This window comes from Falco cherrug, chromosome 7, assembly GCF_023634085.1.
Source record: "Falco cherrug isolate bFalChe1 chromosome 7, bFalChe1.pri, whole genome shotgun sequence".
In the NCBI taxonomy this organism is placed as follows: Eukaryota; Metazoa; Chordata; class Aves; order Falconiformes; family Falconidae; genus Falco; species Falco cherrug.
Genome location: NC_073703.1, coordinates 383,382 through 403,643, shown reverse-complemented (window position 1 = coordinate 403,643; position 20,262 = coordinate 383,382). Strand labels below are relative to the sequence as shown.

At 53.5% G+C, this 20,262-nt stretch overlaps 1 protein-coding gene across 3 annotated transcripts in view; it reads left to right on the top strand.

Annotated features, from left to right (window-relative positions):
* Positions 1-18,313, top strand: part of RBPMS2 (RNA binding protein, mRNA processing factor 2) — a 29,460-nt gene extending 11,147 nt beyond the window's left edge. The window contains exons 2-8 of one of the 3 annotated variants that reach the window (XM_055716764.1): positions 2,014-2,091; positions 2,789-2,827; positions 3,391-3,453; positions 5,054-5,204; positions 5,849-5,997; positions 16,780-16,849; positions 17,157-18,313. In XM_055716764.1, the coding sequence (XP_055572739.1) occupies positions 2,014-2,091; positions 2,789-2,827; positions 3,391-3,453; positions 5,054-5,204; positions 5,849-5,997; positions 16,780-16,842 (543 nt within the window). In that variant the 3' untranslated portion in view covers positions 16,843-16,849; positions 17,157-18,313. Of the gene's footprint in view, positions 1-2,013; positions 2,092-2,788; positions 2,828-3,390; positions 3,454-5,053; positions 5,205-5,848; positions 5,998-8,800; positions 13,266-16,779; positions 16,850-17,061 lie in introns of those variants that run through there. The other 2 variants (XM_055716763.1, XM_055716765.1) reach the window with 2 other exon arrangements.
* The last annotated feature ends 1,949 nt before the right edge of the window (positions 18,314-20,262 follow it).

Below are 20,262 nucleotides of genomic sequence, written 5' to 3'. Positions count from 1 at the left end.
TTGTTGCAAGATGTTAGTTGGTGGTATTTGGAGTTGCCCAGGCTTTCCTTGGGGTGATGCCAGCCCTTGGCAGGTGCTGTGGGTTGGCTGGGATCCCCTTTCCAATGCTGTGTATGGTGACAGACAGGACCTGGAGGCCAAGGGAAGCTTTTAGCTTGTGAGAGAAGGTCTCTTGCTCCTGTCCTTGGCAGCCACTTGTGGGGCTGGCATTAGGAGCTCTTGACCTCTGACAAAGAGCTTTCCTAGCACCTGTGTTGCTCTGTTCTGGCTGTTTTAAGGGCTCAGAGTAGTTGCCTTTCCCTGAGCAACTGTGCATCTTCCATTCTGTCACGCCTGTCGTAAGGACTTACTTAGCAACACATCACAGGACCATTTAGAGACTCTGCAGGGATGCAGATTTCTATCTGCTTGGAAGAAACATCCATTCTGGGGTCTGAGCACACTCAGATCCTGAAATATTGAAAAGGGATGGTGCTCTCGCATGGCTGAGGCAGATACGTGCCACCACACTCTGCACAGTCCTGCAAGAGATGGCCGTGTGTCTTCTGGGAATGCACTGCAGGTGCTCCATGTAGCTCATGCTGAAGCGCAAGCGCCAAAGTCTTAAAGGCAGCCAGGAAGCTGAGAGAGTGCCATTGCCAGCTCTGTCTGGGCATGAGGTGGCCCTGGAGTGATGCATCAGATAAGGGGCTGAGCCAGGTGGGGGGACTGTGAGACTGAGCCTGGGCAGGGGAAGTGTTTCTGGAGTGGTCCAGATAGCATCCTGCTTCCCTTGACAGGGCAAAGAAAAAGCTGGGGTGTATGGTAGGGCTGTCCATGCAGAGGAACTGGGGAGGAGATGGGAAGCATGCCAGTGTTGGAGGAAAGGATGCTCAGTGGTCACATTCTGCAGCAGCTTTGAGAGATGCCAGGCTAGAGAAGGGCTCTGCACACCAAGGGGGGTGATAGCAGCCTGCTGGGGTATTCATGGGGTGGTGGTAGCCCTTAGTCTCAGCATGCACAGAGAGCAGAGGATCCCAAGACTCTATGATCACTGTCTGTCCTGGAGGGCTTAAGCTGCCCCTTGAGTTGATATGAAGGGTATGTCTCTGCCCTGGCAGGACTGTCTTGGCCACAGGAGCTCAAGGAGGCGTGTTCTTTCTCCTGTAAACAGGAGAAACTTCCCTGCTTTGGTGCTCAGTTGATATGCTGTAATGTTTATGCCTTAGTAAGCACAACTTCACGTGAACTATTAGAGATATTTCAACAGATTATCTATTGGAATCTTCCTCTGGTACCATATTTTTGCTTATACATGCTGAGTGAATTTGGACTTGGTACATGACTTCTGTAGCTTGGGAAGAGGAGCAGCCTACATGGCCTTGGTGCAGCACAGCTGGCTTTTGGCTGGGCACAACAGAACTAACACTGTAAGAGCTGTTTGGGAGCAGTTTCTGAATGGTCTGATGTGTGTGGGTGAAGGAGCTAGGATGGACCCAAAAATCATCCTAACAATGATGATCTAGGGCTGTTGCAGGAGTCAAAAGGTGTGAGGTATTTTTTTCAAATTGAAGGCTGTCTTTGAATCAGTGGCTGAAGTGCCAGGATAGGCTAAAGAAAGGAGATCTAGTGTGTTATCTGTAGGAAAAGCTAGACAGACAACTGGGGTTTATACTGGTTTCCTCTGGACCTTTGATATGTGTCAAACTTGGTATTTTTGGCAGTGTATGGTCTTTTAGCAGTCTTTTCAAGTTTTAGTCATCAAGGTCCAGTCAGGCTGTAGGGCTGGTGTCTGTGCCTTAAGCAACCCAGACTATTCTGCTAGAGACTGAGTTTTCACAAAGGTCTAAATCCTTTGTGGCAGGGAGGAAAGGTCTGGCTGTGTTATCCTGGGCAGTGCTCCTTTAATGTAGGAAGGGTCAGTGCCTGCAAGGTGTCCTACTCTTATTGCACCTAACTTCCGAACTGTGCTCTGTACTCCTGCTTTGGTACTAAGCATCTCCTCTCAGTAGACCTCGTTGACCCCTCTCCTAGGTACGTACGCTGTTTGTCAGTGGCCTTCCTGTGGATATCAAGCCCAGAGAGCTCTACCTACTCTTCCGACCGTTCAAGGTAAGAAGGTCTTCAGACATGGTCTTTGGTGGGAAAGATGCAGTCGTGTGGCAAACCTTGCAGCAAAGATCTCTGTCAGAGCAGAAACAAGGATGAAGTAGGAAGGTAGGCCTCCTGTGAAAGCTTGGGGAACCTGGTATGAAACCAGCATGGTAGGTAGCCCCTGGCTTGTACTCAGCTGGGTAACCTTCCCTGGCGCCTGTTGTTAAAATCATGCTGCCTCCGAGTTCAGTGAAGGCTGCTTGGTAAGCCCTGCTGCCCAACTGGGCCAGCCCTTCCCTGAGGATGGATGTGTCCTGATCCCCTAACTGTCCGTCCTTCACTGGATTGCCACATAGGCTGTCCTTGGGGAAAGTGGGATTCTCTTGTGTGCACTGTCCTAGCACAGGGTGCTCTCTGTTCTCTAGGCACTAGCCAGGCAGGGTCCTCATCTTAGTAGCTTGGTGAAGAGCTAGAAAAGGGGATTTCTTCCCAAAGGGCCAGAATGGACTAGCTAAGGTAGCCACTCTGCCCTTAGTGTAATCTGTCTCCTCCTTTGTTGGGAAAGAAAAGTGTTAGCATACCTACTCCTGCTGCAGACCCTGCCTTCTGAAGGGTTTGGTGCTACAGGAGCTCCTAGAGCTGTCATGTTGTGTCTCTCTTGTAGCTTGGCTCCTTCAGGAACCTGACACTGACTTGCCTTTCTTCCCTTCTGCAGGGTTATGAAGGGTCACTGATCAAGCTAACTTCAAAGCAGGTATCTCCTTCTTCCAGCTTGGGTATTTTCAGCTTTTGCTAGAAAACCAGGCATGCTGGGAGGGGAGGAGGGACAGATACTGTTTTGCTATGTAAAGTATTGTCTGTGTTCAGTGCCATGTATACAGCTGGGTTCTGCTCACCTCCACTGTCCTGGCCAGCCCCAAGCTCTCAGCATGTGCTGAATGGCTCTGTATCTTCTATTGCTGCCCAGGACCACATGGGCTCAGTGAGACCCGATGCTTCAATCTTAAACACTGTGCTGCCAGAAACTGTCCCCAGGCCATCCTAATCAAGGCAGTAGTTCCCTTAGTGGGCAAGAGGTACCCTTGCTGGGGACTACCAGGATGAGCAGTGTCCCCCACATGTAGGAATACCAAAGTGTCTTGCTGTGGTGGGAGCAGACAGAGCAGGAATCTTGGCCTGATGACCCAAGACCCTTCAAGCTCTGTTTGAGGCCCTCTGCTTCTGCTTTCCGTAAGCTGTCTGGGGCAGAGGGGGTGGCAGGGTAGTCTGAGGAGCTGGAAGAGGCTTCCAAACTGAAATCAGCATTATTTCTTCTAGCCAGTTGGCTTTGTGACCTTTGACAGCCGGGCTGGTGCTGAAGCAGCAAAGAACGCCTTGAATGTGAGTACCTGATGTGCTGGGAGGGCTGGGGGCCATGTGCCCTGCTGTAGCTAGACCTGGAGCAGTGGGCTAGAGTGGTGCTTGGCTTGTCCATCGCACAGGAAGGATCAAGGTGTCTCAGCTGTGTCCTTGAGTATGGAAGCTAAATGCTTCTGCAGCATCTCACCAGGGAAGTAGGAAAGCTGTTTAAAGGCTGACGTCAGCCTAAGAAAATGGATGCAAACTGTCCCACACTTAGTGTAGGTATAATTTCTGACTGCTGGAAGACTGCTTGAGGGCCTCTGAGGGTATGGGAAAGAACAGCTACTTCTTTCCTCAAGTTGGCATGTACCTCCTTACTCAACAGCTGGCTGCTGGCAACAGGATCCAGGCTGTGGATCCTATCTCTTATCTGTTTAGTGCTCCCTCTCCTCCCTGGGAGGAGCTGAAGATGGAGACACACGCCTGCCTTGCTCAAATGAGTATGGATTACCTCTGTGTGGTGATGTGTGGCCAGAGCTGCTCTTTAAGGAGCTTTTCCTCCTGCTGTCTGCAGGTGGGCGCTTATCTTGGCTTGACTGCTTGACTTGAGCTTGGCTTGGAGTACCTGAAGCAGGCAGGTCGTCTTGTCTGTGGGGGACTGGTTCCCCAGAGAAGAGAGGCGTTGGGGGCATAGGTGGTTCCCAGGCATGCAGAGGCACAGGGGGTACCGGCTGACGCACTGCAATTCTTTACTAAGGCATGTGGAGCACTACTTGTGTTAGCGTGAGCTTTTTGAAGCTCTAGGTCAAGCTCACAGGGTATGTGGGTAGTGAAGCAGGCTCACCGCAAAGCTGGCCCATCATGTGGCCATAGGACTTGCTTGGTGCTAGTAGCCTTGTTAAAGCCTGGCTTATCAAATGCCCTGAAGAAAAGTGTATGGCAGTTCAGCAGAGCAGGTCCTTGTCCTGGACTCTGGCCTGTCAGGACCTCTGCAGCCAGGAGGTCTGTCCTTCAGAAGGGAAGGATGGTGCAGTCCTGTGCTGCTGTTTGTGAAGTAGGGCCAAAGCTGTGTGGTACAGGCTATTCAGCACATTCACAGCATTTCCAAACTGCCCCAGCTCAAGAAAAAGATGTGAGAATGGTCAGTGTGGCAGGCATACCCAAAACTATCTCCACCCCACATGGGCCTGCAGAAGTTAGTGGGATCAAGGCACCAAGACATGCTGATCTGATTCTGCTCTGCTGTAGACCTTGCCCTGGGCAGTGGGGCATGTGCTAGGGTCTCTGCCCAGGCTGGCAGTAGATATAGGAGCCCTCATATTGATGGGGTTATCCCAGCTCCAGCAGACAGATATTTCCTGACCAGTGCTGGTAGCCATCACTGCTATGCTGCTTGGTGAACTGCATGTAAGGAGCAGAACAGTGTCCCTCATGTTGGAAGCAGTGGTCCTAGGCCAGCTAAACATAAATACAAGCATGTGGGAGCTCGTGTTGCCATGAGGTGACAAAATTCTGGGCATGTGACTGCAGGGTGATGGCCTTGGTTCCCTGGTTGGGCTTTGCTCCATGAATAGACACATCCTGTGCTTGAACTGGAAACCTCACCTCTGAGAGATTCCTGTGCTTTCTTCTGTGACAGGGCATCCGCTTTGACCCAGAGAACCCCCAGACCTTGCGGTTAGAGTTTGCTAAAGCCAACACAAAGATGGCCAAGAGCAAGCTGATGGCCACACCAAACCCCACCAATATCCACCCTGCCTTGGGTGCACACTTCATTGCACGGGACCCCTGTGAGTATGCTGGGAGGGACTTTGAGGTCATGGCTGGCCCAACCTGAGAGATGTCCAACCCTGGGAATGCTGCTAGGGTGGGAAGGAAACCATACCCATGTATGCTTTGGCCTGAAATATGCCTGGTGCAGGAAGGCCAGCATGTTAGGGTTGCAGGAGAGTAACAGGCATCTGATAAGGTTTCTGGCCAACACTGGAAGTGTTGGGAGAGCGGAGTTGGTTTTGGTAGTTCAAGTGATACAATAAGTCCTTCAAACCATTGTTAGGTGGGAAGCCGAGAGTATGAGTCGTGGGGCGAGCAGCCCTGCTGAGGCTGGCTGGGCAGCTGTAACGTGGTGCTGAGAACTCTGCCTCATGGCCTGCTGTCCTGCAGCACCAGCCCTCTGTGGCACGTGTGAGTCAGCCTGCCCAAAGCCTGTGCAGGGTGCTGAGCAGTGGTGGAGCATGTTCCTGGCCTCTCCTGGCAAGGCTGGGAGGCCAGAAGATCTGCTGTCAGCAGAGATGCTGCAGGGTGCTAAACTTCATACCTCACTGAAATGGCAGTGCAAAGCTTTAGTTTGGGGTTGGGAAGCCAGAGCCTGGCCCTGAAGTGGGCCATTGGGGCCAGCTACTGAGATGCTGTCACCTTGTCTCCTCCCTTCTAGATGACCTGACTGGAGCGGCTCTTATTCCAGCATCCCCAGAAGCATGGGCTCCCTACCCACTGTACACTACGGAGCTAACCCCTGCCATCCCCCATGCTGCCTTCACATACCCGGCAGCTGCTGCTGCGGCTGCTGCTCTTCACGCTCAGGTGAGTCACTCCGCATGCCAGGAACTGGGCTCTCTTCTCTCTCCTGCCCCAGTGCTTGCTCCTGGGGTCTCTGCTCAGCTGGTTTGACCCTGGCCTCTGCACCTTGGCTCCTGGGCAAAGCCTCAGCCTGGCTGAAGTGTGTGCGTGGGGGCCCCCAGCCCTGAGCAAACTGCAGGGGAGAGGGCTACGTGGCTGAGAGCAGTCAGAGCTGGACAATGACTTCTGAGCCTGCAGGTCCAGCCTGCTTCTCTGCAAGAGCAGGCAGGTGGGAGAAAGTCAGGGCTCAGTTTCTGGCTGGCTTTGCTGGTCTCTCTGGCCAGAGAATCATGTTGTGGGACTGCTGGTAGGAAATGCTACCTGCCAGCAAGTAAAATAGCTACGAAATGTCCTCCTTGAAATCACAGTGAAGGCAACAGGCTTAGTTGGTACTGAAGCTGAGGGGCTCAGCTGGGACCCCCTTGGGCCAAGAGACTAAAATACTTTAGAAGCTGGAGGAGGATGTCCTGCAGGAGATGAGTGATCAGAGCCTTGCTGCAGTGACAGTCTCTGAGGGAACAGTGGTGTTAGCCACCTTGGAGAGGGTCACTCTGTGTATGAGCCTCTGGAAATGCTGGTGGTGGTGCAACCAGCTGCCTGGTGCCCCAGGCTATGCTTGCTGACAGGTGGAGGTGTAGGGATGTCTGTACTGGTCTGAGACTGGAATACTTTAATGTACTGAGACCAACACCCCTGCTGTGCATGAAGTCCCTGAAACCATGGAAATACAGAGGGAAAGCCAAAACAAAAGTAGTGTCCTAATTCCAAGTTAAGGTGCTTGGTTTGGAGCACTTGCCCAGGAGAATGTGGAGTGTCTCTGCCCTGCTTGGTGTTACAGCCAGCTGTGCTCTGCCTGCTTTGGTCTCTGCTCTTGTAGTAGTGCCATGAGGGATTAGGGCGGTGGGATTCTGGGCTTAGAGCTCAGAGCATTGGGGCTTAGCCCTGCCAAGCAGGGTGTTTAGCTTTGCTCTTCCCTGCTTAAATTGAGAGAAGAGCTGTGTCCCCTCACCTTGTTCTGCTGATGGTCAGCTCAGCTGGCCCTTTGGCATCCTCCTCTTGCTTCCTGCAAGCATCTTGACTGTAACTGCCCAGCTTCAGCCCAGGCTTGTTTCCCAGATGCAATATGGAGGCAGTGGAGGGGATGCAAGCTCCTGGCCTGCATAGGTTTGTCTGTCCTGCCCCTTGCACACCTGCAGGCCTCTGATGCTTTTGCCCTTCTACTGGTGAGCTAGTGTTGGGCTGAAGCTCCTGCAGGGTAGGCAAGAAGTATGTGGGGCCCAGGGCAGGACTAGGCACTGGCTTGTTCTTCCCAGGGTCTCCAGAGCCAGGCTGACCCTTTACTGGGAGGGTTGTGCTTGCTGGTGTTCTCTAAAAGTTATTGATGGTGCCCATAACTACAGGAGTGTGCTCTGTTCCTGGGCAGCCCAGGAGAGCAGATGTCTTCCTTTCCCTGCCCCTTGTGTGTAGGATGGTGGATAACTTCCCCTGTCAGGGAGGGCCAGGAGAAAACCCCTGTGGCCTGGCAGAGGTGGTTGAGGAAGGTGAAGCTGTTAGTGCAGTTCCTTCAGGGATGATCATCGGTGACTGTATGGAGACCTGGGCATAAGGGTGTGTGGTGAGGGAGAAAAACTCCCCTCTCCTAAAGTGGAGGGTATCAAGGAAGCCTTCAGCCAGATTTCTTCTCTCTGCAGTCTTGGCTCCTGCCCTCCAGTTAGCTGGCTACTAGCTTTCAAAGAGGTCTTCTGGCCTGAAGAATGACCCTGAGGTGCCAGGGAGCTCCCAGTATAGGTAGGACTCTCGACCCAAGGAGGTCCGTAAGTGGTGACGTGCCCCTAAACTTTAGGGAGCCAGCGTAGCATCTCCAGGCTGCGGCCACGGCTGGACCCAGCTCTGTGCTGAGGAGCAGCTGGGCTGGCCAAGCAGTTACAGCCACTCTTTGCTGCATTGTGCTTGAGCTGGTATGACCTCGCAGGGAGGCATTCTGGCACAGTATATGTTACCAATAAAGTGTTATGGGGTTAAACATTACTCAGGCTAGCAGCTCTGAGCTGCTGGGTTCTGGGCAGGAGCTCTCTCCCTCGTGGAGCCAAGGCAGGGTGGAGTCAGTGAGATGACTTTTGCTCACAAACTGGGCCAAAAGCTGCAACCTTAGTCCTGGTGTGCTGACCCCTCTGCCCTCACTGGTAGGGGCCGGTTTGCCTTGCTGGTGGGGTGGTGGATATGGGGGTTGTTCTCCAGGACAGCTGTGGTTCTTCCTCCCAAGATTGGTGTTGGCTGGAGGACATTCATGGGGGTGGCTAGAGCTGTAGCAGCTCTGTAGCAATCGGGCATGAAGTTGGAGGCCGTAGCTAAACTGAGAGCTTGTCGCAAAAGATTGAAACCTGAAGTGCTCATCCTCTTGCAGCTCGGTGTTCAAGTCTGGTAGCGAGCGGGAGAGGAGGTGGCTGTCCTCTGCAATGCACCTGTGTGGCCTCCTGAAGAGCTGCCCAGAGGGCTGGCAGGAGATGGCACGAGGCTGGCCTGGCCTTGGCTCATGCGCTGGGAGCTGTCAGTAAGCTGCTCGCAGATGAGACTGATGGCTGCAGCTCCTGGCACTGCTGAGCCACCATGATGCTCCTGCAGGCACCAGGCTGCTGCAGGTGTGACTGTGGCCTGACCCTGCACTGCTGAGAGCCTCTGCCTGTGGGGACTCCACTGACTGAAAGATTGTCCCATCTGCCTTCCCTCCCTCCCACCCTCTCTCAAATCCCTCCTTTGATGTCCCTAGTGAACTCCAGCCATGATGCCAGCGCAGGCTAGCCCTGAAGCTCAGAGCTGTCCCTGGAGATGGGACACCCTAGTGATGCCTTATTGCAGCTAGTGGAGTGGCTGTACTACAGCTCCATTCCTAGAAGTGTTAAGCATGATGGCAGCCACGTCTGGGAAGACTGGTAAGGTAACCATCTCTCCTCCAAGGTGCACCATGGGATTTGCAAGCTTCTGCCCATCTCTGTAGCCCGTATCTCCTTGGCAACCCAGTGCATGGGCCTCACGCTACCCACCCACCAGAGCCTGGGGAATGAGATACCAGGCCTTCTTTCTAACCCACATCTCCAACTTGGCAGCACATGACATGGCGCACACAGCATGGCACCATCTTACATCAACTTCTCCCAGCTGAGCCAGGCTCAGCCATGTCCCGCCAGTGGGAGGGGAGCAGCCCGGTTGAGCTGGGGCAGAGACAACCCTGCCACTCGGTGTGAAAGAAACCTGGTTTCTCCCCAACCATGACCCTCTGAGGGCAACCAGAAATACACCTTGACCTCACTCTTGGCACATGGTGGGGGCGGTGAGTGACGTGATAGTGATAGCACACAACTAAATTCTAGTGGGCACGTTAGACAACAGCACTTGTCGGTCACTTTGTTCCAGAATTGCATACCGGGACAGACCCTGCCCTTAATTGTGGGTCTAATCTCACCTCTTTCCTCTCCAGTTACTGGAAATGGAACAAGTTCCTACCTGGAGCTTGGCTTCTCTTTTGCAACCTGAAATCGCAGGCAGGATGCAGGTCTTGAGCCATAATGAGGGGAATCGGCAGCCTGGGAGAGATGGGAGCGGCGTAGGAAACTGGGAGCTTTGGAAGAGGGAAGATGGCCTGGCCTGGGACTGGTTGGCAGGATGGAGGCTGTGGTTAGCTCTAACTGAAGGAACAGAGTCCTGGCTCACTTCTTGCAGTGGTTCTGGGTAGACTTTTTTTTTTTTATATATGCCCCCCTGCTGCATGGTAGTGATGTTGGGGAAAGAAGTCATCAAAGCTGGGGGCCCAGGTCTGCCTCTGACCTTGGAAGAATGAGATGCAAAGATGTGCAGAGTTGATCCCCTGGGAAGATGGGGAGAGCTTGACACAAGCATGGAGACAATGATACAGCTGGTCTTGTTCTGCTTGGACCTTGTGACCAGTTTCATCTATTGTTTGTGTAATGGAGTTGGGATGCATTGTGTCTCTGATGTGAAAGCAATTCTTTTGGGGTGTCTCTAAGTCAGGCTCTGAGTGGGCAGTAGGACACACCAGGGGCTATCAATGCTCTTGGGGCTCTTCGGCAAAGAGGTGCCAGCTGTGGCAGCACCCCCAGGGGCTGGGCTCTGCTATGGGCAGGGGTGGACCTGGGAAGCAGGGGCTGGATGCAGGACTGGTTCATGAGAACAGGGTGAGGCTGGTGGTGGTTACATTATGGTGCTTCTAGGAGACTAGGCTGGTGCATTGGGTACCCAGAGCCCAGGAGCCTGTCTGTGGTAGATGCTTCCAAGACAGGGAGCAGGTCATGGAGTGAAGTTTCACAGGTGCTAATCCTTTTAGGGGGTGGACTACGCAAGGTGCCCTCAGAGGTCTGTGTTGCTTTTGCTGGCAGCAGCCCTGTCTGGAGACTTTGAGGAGATGATGGAGATGGGTCTCTGAAGTGGGGATCTGCCCAGGTGAGTGGAAGGAGCGGTCCAGGATCATGGCTATGCAGTGGTGGTGGTGCAAGAGCTCAGCAAGAGCTGAGGCTTCCCAGCACTGAGCTGAGGCAGAGCCCATTGATGGAAGGAAAGGTCAGCGTTCAAAAAAAAAAAAATAAAAATTCCCTCTTGTTTGCTGCCTGGGCTGGCTCAGAGCAAGCTGGATCTCCTAAGCAGTGGCTGCTGTTGTGGGTGGACATGAGGCAGATCCCAATGGCTGCAATCTAGGGTGCTGGCCTTGGAGAACTTGGAGCATGGGGGATATCTGCTGGCGTGGGCTTAGGTGTTGTGCTTCTCCCAGAGTATTGCCTTCTGCTGTTTGCTGGGGGTGTGACCACCTGGGTGCCACCAGCCTGGCTGAGCCCTGGAGCACCAAGCAAAGGCTACTGTGATGGATCTACTGGACAATGGGCATCCTGCCTTTGTGTACCACTAACCTCTGGACTCTGTGGTCCCATCTGCAAAATCTCCTGGACTTCGTGTTGTGGCAGCTGAACTCTGAAAGACCCTCCCTGGGATGGGAGGCTGGAGACAGTGGCAGATCTTCTGTGCCTAATAACCTGTTGCCTGTTTGTTGGGGTTGTCATGTAGGACTTTCCAGAAATATTTTTTTCTGGGCAATCTCCATGCTTCCCAGAGGTGTGAAGTGCTCTTAAAGACCCTCATGGTTATGTGGTCTTACTAAACTTCAGTGCTGGCCTAGCTGGCCAAGCAGCCCTGACAAGCTCTCCCCAAGCTAGCTGTTTCCTCCTGGCCAGAGAAGAGCAGGCAGGAGATGCTCTTAGTTCCTCCAGGTACCTGCTGGGCAGCCATTCTTGCTGAATCACACCTGGTGAGTCAACTGGACTGAGATGCCATCAGAAGTGACTTCCTGACCTGCGGCCAGCAGTGGCTTTCCCTGGCTAGTTTAACCCAAAGGGAAGCAGCACAGCTCTCTTCCACTCTGGGAAAGGGAGAGATGCTTGTTTCCTGTGGCCTGTGTGGTGGCTCTGTCTTCATGAGCTGTAGTGTAGGCTGCTTTCAAGGCCCAGAGTTACAAGACGTTGGATCAGTGCCTGTTAAAACACTCCTTCTAAGCAACAGGATGGACTGGTGCCTGTTGTCTTCTGCATGCTCCTCAATGTGGTGTGAGATGTGCTGATTCTCCAGCTCCCCCTCACCATAGCTGCCTGGGGAGATGTCTGTGCTTGATTTGACTGCAGTAAGGTTTTCTTGGTGGTGAGATGGGCTGCTGGGGTCTTAGGCAGCATGCAAGCATTTGGATGCTTGTCTCCTCAATCCAACCCCCTGAAGGACGCTGGAGGCAGATGACTTGAGTGAAGTGCCTGCTGCTGAGGCTGGAAGTGTGTGTCCAGAGAGCTGTAATGGATGACATTAGTGCCTTGTAGGTGTACCTTTGCAGGCTGTCCCTGCCTGCCCTGGGTCACATTCCCATCAGCTGTGTTTCTAGCTGGAGCAGAGCAGCTCTTGCCAGCCACCAATGTAGTCTGCCCAAGGCTTGCACCCAGTGACCCGCAGCCTGGGGAACATGGTGACTGGAGTGCTCCTGGCTTGCTGGGGTGAGGCTGTCCCAGCAGCACAGCTGAAGATGCTGCTCTGTGTGTCAGCTGCTGATAATTAGATGCAGGTCTTGGACATACTGGTGGGGGTCCTACCAGCTCCCAGGAGCACCACGGAGTGCTCTGTCCCTGCCTGCACAGTGAGCCTTTCTGGTACCTGGGGAGGTGGCTGGGTCTGTTCCAGCTGCAGGGATAGCTCTGAGCTCCATGAGATGCTGGGGCTGGTGGCAGAGCAAAGATAGGCAGACCTAGAACTAACTAAGAAGGAAAGGCAGGCCATCCAAGCTAAAGGTGGCTTGAGGATGGGTCTGCATGCTTAGTCCTCCCTTCCGACCCCCGCTTTTTCCTGCTGAAGGCATAGTTTTGGGCAAGACAGGGAATTTAAATTCTGAGGGTAACTGGGAGAGACAATGGAGGACTTGACAAGGACAGTGAAGTGCTGATGAGGTGTTTATTTGCCCCATTTGTCACTTTTTGGTGACTTTTGGGAGTGCTGGCCTTGTGCTGAAGCAAGGGAGAGGCTCTTTGCTTCTGGATGTTTCACCTGGCCTCTGGAAGGTAGCGGGTAGAGGCACAAATTTCTCTTCTCCAGCTGTTTCTGGGACAGATGTTGAATGTAGCAGCACAAGGCTGGCTGCAGTTGGCTGGTGCTGTCTCATCCCTATGGGCAGGCGAGCAGGAGATGTTTGTAGTGGTGTGGCCAGACTCTTTTCCAACTGTGAGCTAATGCAGCTCCAGAAGCCACTGTGTCACTTCCAGTAAAATCCTCCCTTCCTCTGCCTTCCTTGCCTGGTGTTGAATGTCTCCATTCACTCTTCCTCAGCTTCCCCCTTGACAGACATAGTATTTTGAAATAACTTATTTTCTGAAAGCCCTCAGAGAAATTTGCTCCATACAGAGAAGTGCTCTGGCTTGGCCTGCTGGGTTGTAATCCTCTTGAGACAACCCTGTGCAGTCTTTTGTGGTGCTGGCTGCCCCTTCCAGATGGCTCTGGGAGCCCCCTGTTTGCAGAGCCTCTCTACCCCCTGGGAAAAGCAAGGTGCCTGAGGCCCTTTGAGGGATGCAAAGGGAAAACTGCCTGGGCAGGTGCCACAGTCCTGGAGAGCATGTCCTCTTGGCTGGCTGCTGCCTCTGATCTGTTTATTCCATTGTTTTTGGATGGTTTCAGAAACATCCCTCCTAGCGAGGGGGTGTTCCTGCTCTGGGCTGAAAGACCTGGCAGGTCATTCACTCGCTGTGCCAGCATGTCAGAGCCTTGGCTTGTAGCCAGGCTCATTGCGTTAGCGTGAGCTCCTACCAGCCTCCAGGGTGAGCCCCTCTGGCTGCAGGGCTGTGCTGCTGGCTGGGTAGTGTGTGTGAGCATTGGAGATCTGCAGGAGGAAGGCGAGGAGAGGTGGTGGTCCACCAGAGGTGGAGGTTTATTGGTGCCAGAGCAGAAAAGCAGTACTTCTGTTGAAACTGGAGGCTCTGGCTAGGCTTGGGGTGGGGCGTGAGTGTGGGGCAGAAGCTGGCTTAGGCCCCCCAGGAGGGGTTGGGCCTGGGGAGTGGGGTGGGGGTGGCTGTCTTGTATGTGCAGCTGCTGTGCCTGCTTATGTACAGCTGCTGAGCCCGTGGGATGGAGGCAGCTCTGGGGGTTAAGTGCTTGCAGCCTTGTGAATGCAGGGGGAGTTTCCTGTTGCTGCTGGGCAGGAGGAAACTACTTCCAGCTGTTGAGGGGAGGACTGCTGGAGCTGGAGACACTGGCCAGGGAAGAGGACTGCTGGCTGCTGAGATGTTGGCTCTGCTGAGCAAGCACCTCCTGGTGACAGGGCTGGGGGGGAGCACGTAACCCCTGTCCTTGCACTGGCAGCTGCTGTGGTGGCCCCATAAGGTGTCAGTGATGCTGCTGCCCACACCAGGCTGCAAGAGAGGCTTCCTGGCCTGTGTCAGGGCCGGGAGACAACCATGCCCCAGAGCAGTGTGGTGGCCCCAGGCTGGTGAGCGTGGGTGCAGCTGTGCTGGGTCCCTCTCACAGGCTAATGGAGAAGTGAAGGAAGGCATGGTGTGCGTGGCATCAAGACAGTGCTTTGGTCATGGCTCTAGATGGGACTCCTCACTGGGAGGATGGTCTTGGTAATGTCTATGCCCTTGATTTGCCTCCACCCAAGGCTGGACTGACTGGGATGTACCTGGCTGCTGTATCATGAGGCCATCTGGGAGCTGACTTGGTGGCACCTGCTTGCCTCAGAGGTGTCTGACAAGGAGTCTGACAGCCCAGTGTGCCTGGCTACAAACAGCCACCTCAACTGTGGTCCTACTGCCTGAACAGAAGCTTGGGATCCAGCAGACCTAACCTGATGGGGTGATGAGAGGCTTCTGCTAGGACAGAGCCTCTACGAACTTGCAGGGCTCCTCCATGTAGGAGCCATCATAAGAAGAGGGACTCGATGCTCATGTTTGGGGCTGTTCAGTTACTAGCATCGCAGCCTGTGTGCTGGTGGAGGCTGGACGGGCACAGCAGGCAGCTGTGCTTTCTGGGAAGCATGTGCTTATTGTTCCCTCCAGCTCCTGTAAGGAGGCTGTAGTGTCAGGGCCCTGGCAGTCTGCTGCATGTCTCTACGTGAAGGAGTGAATCAAAGCCTCTGGCTTTGTACCTCTGTTGGTTGTCAGGCTTCTGCTTCTTAGAGGGGTAAAGGGAGTAGGGTTTGAGGGGACCTGCTGTGGATGTGCCTAGCCTGGAGAGTAGTCCAAGAGCTGTCACCAAGTCTCTAGGTCTCCTGGTCTCCAGTTCTGTCTCAAGACCTGTGTGCAGCTTCTGGAGGTCTAATGCAGTTGGGGACACAGGTTTGCATCTCCACTCCTGGATAACTTTGCAGCAAGGCTTGCGTTGCCCATGTCATGTAGTGTGCTGTCTGCTAGGTAGCTGGAAAATAGCCAGCTCCTGTTTCCCTTTCATTGCCAGCTGTCACCCCAACCAGGAGTGCCTTTCTTGATGTCCCTTGCATGCTTACAGCCTGCAGGGGAGACCGACCCTGGCAAGACCCAGCTGGCAGAGTTGCCCTTGCTGGGCACAGCCAGGCAGGGGTTAGATGAGCTGTAAAGCCTCTGCCAACCTGGATGATTTGGCTGTGGCCACAACTCTTCCTTTGCCCAGATGACCTGGGACCTTGCTTCAAGAAAGTCTGCCTGTCCTCAACCCAAGGGTCCCTCTTACTGGAAGAGTGCCGTGCGCTGGGGTTGGAGCTGGTCTGGGAATACTGGTTGGTTGGTTGGTTTTTTTTTTTTTTTCCCCTCTGGCCCTAGTGGTGCATGTGCTTGGGAGGGGAGCATCTAGCCAGATGTGTTCAGGCAAGGGGACAACCTGGCCAGGATGGTCTGCCAAGGGGAAAAGTTCACACTGGGCTCTAGGGGGTTTCTGCCACTCCTAGCAAAGTCCATCATTCTGCTGGTACCCAGAGCCCTGAGTGTACCTACTGTTCTCGATACCTGTCCGTACTGAGGCTGTGCTCTCCTCCCACCAGCTGGGGAGCGAGGAGAGTGAGGATGGCTGTTTGGCTGCTGTGTTTCAGCTCCCCTTGCAAACAGCACCAGGACTGAGCTCTGCTAGCTGCTCCTGCTGCTGGATCTGTGCTCAGTCAAGTGGCACAGGCTCATCTCCCCCTGCTCTCACGCATGAAGCTGCTAACTCGATGTACCAGTCTTGCAGACCAAGCAGGAGCATCTGGATGCCTGATGCTATTCTGCTGGATGTTGCCAGCTTGCTGCATCTATTGAAAGGCTGGAAAGTGTCTGTTCCCATGCCTGCTCATCAGGTGCCCATCTAGCAATCCTTCCTTGGCAAGAGGCAGGCCTGAGCAGTAGATGTGGCAGCAAAGACCTGCCAGGGAAGCCTCTCAAGTCTTGCTGGTTTGCAGCTCTACCAAGTTCTTCCTGTGATGTGGTCTGCCTGGAGCCTGTTCTGATGGCTAAGTTGTGGTTTAGAAAACTTCATGGGTCTCTTCTGTGGTGTGTGAGCCAGTTCTTACCCCATGAGTGTCATGTAGAGGTTGTCTGGCTTAAGTGTGTGGTCTTGAGATGCCACCTTCTGCTGGCTGAGGGCAGAGTGGCCGCCACCTTGGGGTGAGCCTCCTCTGCCCTGCCTGAGTGGGGGGAGAGATGTAAACTTGAGGTGTTTAGGGGAGCGGGAGTGTGCTGAAGGGGGAGCAGCCCCTCTTTGCACACACTTCTGTAGTGGTAACCTTCACAGACAGCTTGGTGGTGAGGAGCTTTTCTAGCTTGAATGGTGGTGGTCTGTGTGTTGTAGTGAGCTGGGACCAGGTATGGGGTGTGAAATTGGGGCTGTCTTGTGGTCATGCCAATAGGCAGAAAGTATGGAGATGTTGAGGCAAGCCCTGAGGTGGGGTGCTAGCTTCCATCTTAGACAGGTGGGATCTTGCTGTGCTTGTGAAGGGAGGACCTGGCTGGTGTCTGGTGAGCCTGAGCCTGTCCTTGCATGAGCCACCAGAGCTGGCCAGCGTGAGACTGGCACGCTGGGTAGTGCTGGCACAGTACAGCCCTAGGTTGGGATGCTACTTGAGTAGGATTTAGGGCTCACCTTGGAGCCTCCTTCCCTGTGCTGGAGACCATCTTTACTCAGTGGACCTTGTACATGGCCTGAAGAACGTGAAGGTTTGGGCTGTGGTTGAGATAATCCTGGATCATGGACCTGTGGCCTGGCTTTCTTTTCCAGATGCGCTGGTATCCTCCCTCTGAAGCTACCCAGCAAGGATGGAAGTCTCGTCAGTTTTGTTAGTTCATTAGTAAGTAATTAATCACTTCTTGGAGCCGGGTCCTTGTCTGTCTTGTCCTTGGACTTTTGAGGGGAGGAGGGATGGGAGCTTGGGCTCAGCCCCCGGCATCCACCCTAGGCATGCTGCTGGGTTACACTGGTGGGTGATGAGGTGGGAGCAGGGAGACCCACTGAACCCAGAAAGGGCTGTGGGTGCCGCTCACCGCTGCTCCTCTCCTGCAGTGTTTCTCCTCGGCTTGTTTTCTTCCTCCCTGCCTCTCCGGAGGGATGTGCCAGGGACGATTGCTCAGACTCCTCTCGGTTTGTTTTATGGCCAGCGGACAAGGTGCCTGGCCCCAGCGTGCTCCTCCTGCCCCGGGGCTGCCAGCATCCCCCCCCTCCCTGGACTGTGAAGCCGCCGTGGCCCCCACCACGGCCGTGCACTGCCTCCCTTCATCCTGACATTCTCCAACATCCTTCCTGACTGAGCTTTGTGTCCAGCCAGGCTGAGACCCAGCCGGGGGGGCTCAGCCCCGGGCTTCCCCAGGCTCGCCCTGCCCCAGCGCCTTGGCTGAAGGAAATGAAAGGCAATGGGTTTTGCATGTTTTCTGGCATGAATTAAAACACTTAACTTGTGTATGTGTGAGTGTAAGTTTGTTTGTTCTAGCATTTGTGTAACTGTTAGCAACAGGTCCTTGGCCCAATGGATTGATCCATCGAGGTTTTCATCTTGCTTCAGTGAAGACTTGGCTTTGAGAAATACTAACTGTCCTTGTCTCACCCCTTCTCCCACCTCTGCCCTTCCCTTCCCAGTATGACCAGAAAAATTTGAAAAATGTTTCCCCCCCCCCCTTCCCTCCCTGCCCCCCAAGTACAATGCACTGGGTTTCTGTTCTCATCCATTCTTCTCTGGTTTTAGTGTCAGGGGTTTTTGTTTGGTTTTTTTTTTTTTCTTCAAACTTCTATATATAGAAAGGCTGTAAAATATCTAACTTTTCCCCCGCGCCCCCCCCCTCCCCCCACATCTTTCTGATTGGAGAGCATCCAGTCCTGCCAAATAATCGGCCATCCTTATGGGAATACCGAACAAAAAAAAAAGTACGAGTATTTTTGTACCATGTGTAATAAGGAAATATTTATGCATCATAAAGAATTTCTTGTGTGTTTGTGTGCAATTAATTATTATTATTATTAAAGAGAAATTGTAATCCTGTAAGATAAGTTAATGTTTAGTTAAAAGCTTGAAAGAGAAGGGTTGTCTTCTGTAACAATGATTCAGTCAGGCATAGTATACAAGAAATTGTGCAATTTTTGTTTTAGCATCTTCTTGCTTGGTATTGGAGTGCTTTAAGTATTATACGACCATGGCTGTCTTGCTTGTATTAAAAGATTTGAGAATAAGTTGCTATATAATTGCTGATCCTATGAGAATGTGAAACTGGATAATATATGAAATGCAACAAAAAAAAAAAAATATACCCAGAGGCTGCTGTGACTTCTTCTGTGCTCTGTTGTGTTTTCTTCTGGGGTTGGGTTGGGGTGCTTCAGGCTTGGTCTTTCCCCTGCTCCCCCAGCCCTGCCTGGAAGGATGCAGGCTGGTCTAGGATGCTGCAGAGGACCATGAATACGTTGGGGCATCTTCCCTCCTTCCCCATAGGAGAAGGGCAAGTCCTCACCTGCATGGGCATGTGTTGAAGGAGCTGTTGAGGCTGAGCTTTTGTGTATGCCCTCTCAGAGGCCTCCAGCAGCTTTTTTTGGGTGTTTTTGTTTCCCCCCACCATTTCTGTGCTTGCAGAGGCTGAGGGCCTCCGTGCCAGCGCTGTCCCTCTTCCCCCTGTGGTGCAGTGAGCAGAGATGGCCATAGAAGGCAAACATCCTCTGCAGCACTGTGCTCCTGGTGCAGGGTGCCCCAGCTGTGGCTGCTGATGTCTGCTGCTGGTCTTATCCATACCTGCTGGAGCAGCTGTGGGAGCTGCAGCCCCCGGCATAGGTGGCTGCCCCGGCAGGATGAAAGCAGGGCCAGGTGTTGCTGCAGATGCACTGGAGGCAGCTTGCTTAAATTCTAGCAGGGTGGCCTGGGGGTCCCCTCACTGTGCCAAAGGGGTCTCCTGTGGCTCAGTGGCCACAAACCTCTGTGGTGAGGTGCTCCTAAAGCCTTCCCATGCAGCTTCCCACTCCAGGGATCAGTGTTTTCCTCTTCCCCCCAGGGCTTCAAGGGCAGTGCTGAGCAAAGGTGAGGAGCAGGGAAAAAAAAAATAAGAAAAAGCAAAAGGCAGGTCTAAAAATAGCCCTGCTGGCCACTATGCCTGGGAACAGGCTTGGCTGAGTGCTGCTGCTTCAGGAAGTGACTTGCTGTGGGGCCACAGGCTGCCCAAGCCAGAGCAGCACTGCCAGCCCCTTCCCCATGGGATCTTCCTGCCTGTGGTCCAGGCAAACCTCACTCCTGCCCAAATCCCAGCTCCTGCAGGATCCATCCACATCTCGCAGCTCTGCTCACCTAAGCAGAAACACTCTGGAGAGCAGCAGGGCCTGGTGATGGAAGTGTGCAAGGTTTTAAATTATAGAGGAGATTTTTTTTTTTTAAAAAAAAGCCTTTAGCACATGCATTAACGTGGTCAGGCAATGAATAATTTATGCCTGGCTCTATTAAGCTTTTACACTGGGACCCATGCAACACGGCTCGCCTTGGAGCTAAAGTAGGTCACGTCTGCTCAGAGGGTCCCCGGGCGTCCCCCTCCCTGGCTGGTGCAAGCATGGCGCAGGCATGTGCACACACACGTGTGTGCTTGCTGCCTCGGTGTGTCTGTGGCTGCCTGTGCGTGCGTGCAATGCCCCTGCCCCTCCCAGGCTGCTCAAGCGTGTGTCCTGCTCAAAGGGAAACTCTCTGGGCAGTGATCTGGGGACAGCAAATGTCCCCAGTCTGTGGGTGGGATGAAGCTCCGGGGTGGAGAGAAGCTCTGGATGGGGCACAGCCTCATGGCATCATCAGGAAAAAGGGTGCAGGTTGCTGGCATCCAGGTCCTTTGGTCCTTGGCACTGCCAGGACCTGTCAAGCAGTGGTCATACAAGAAAGCAGCCAAAAAGAGATGAGATGACGTTGGGGCTGGCAGAAGAAGGAATAGGGAAAAAGGCTGGGTTTTGATACACTTACATTTCACATTTTACTGGAAATGCCCCCTCTCTTTTCCTTGTTTTGAAGGTGGGACAAAAAAAAAAAAAAAAAAAAAAAAATCCATCTGGGAATTTTCAGACCATTTTCTTCCAAAAGTGCTGTTCTCTGCCATGGCATGTGGTCGAGGCACTGCAGCAAGGAGCACTTTGGAAGCAGAAAATCCAGCTGTTCTGATGCAAAAAGATCTCTCGGCATGGCCGTGCTGGACAAGCTGCCACGGAGGTGGCCTGGGCCCCTGTTTGGACCGACGAGACATGTTCGCAGCTGGCCAG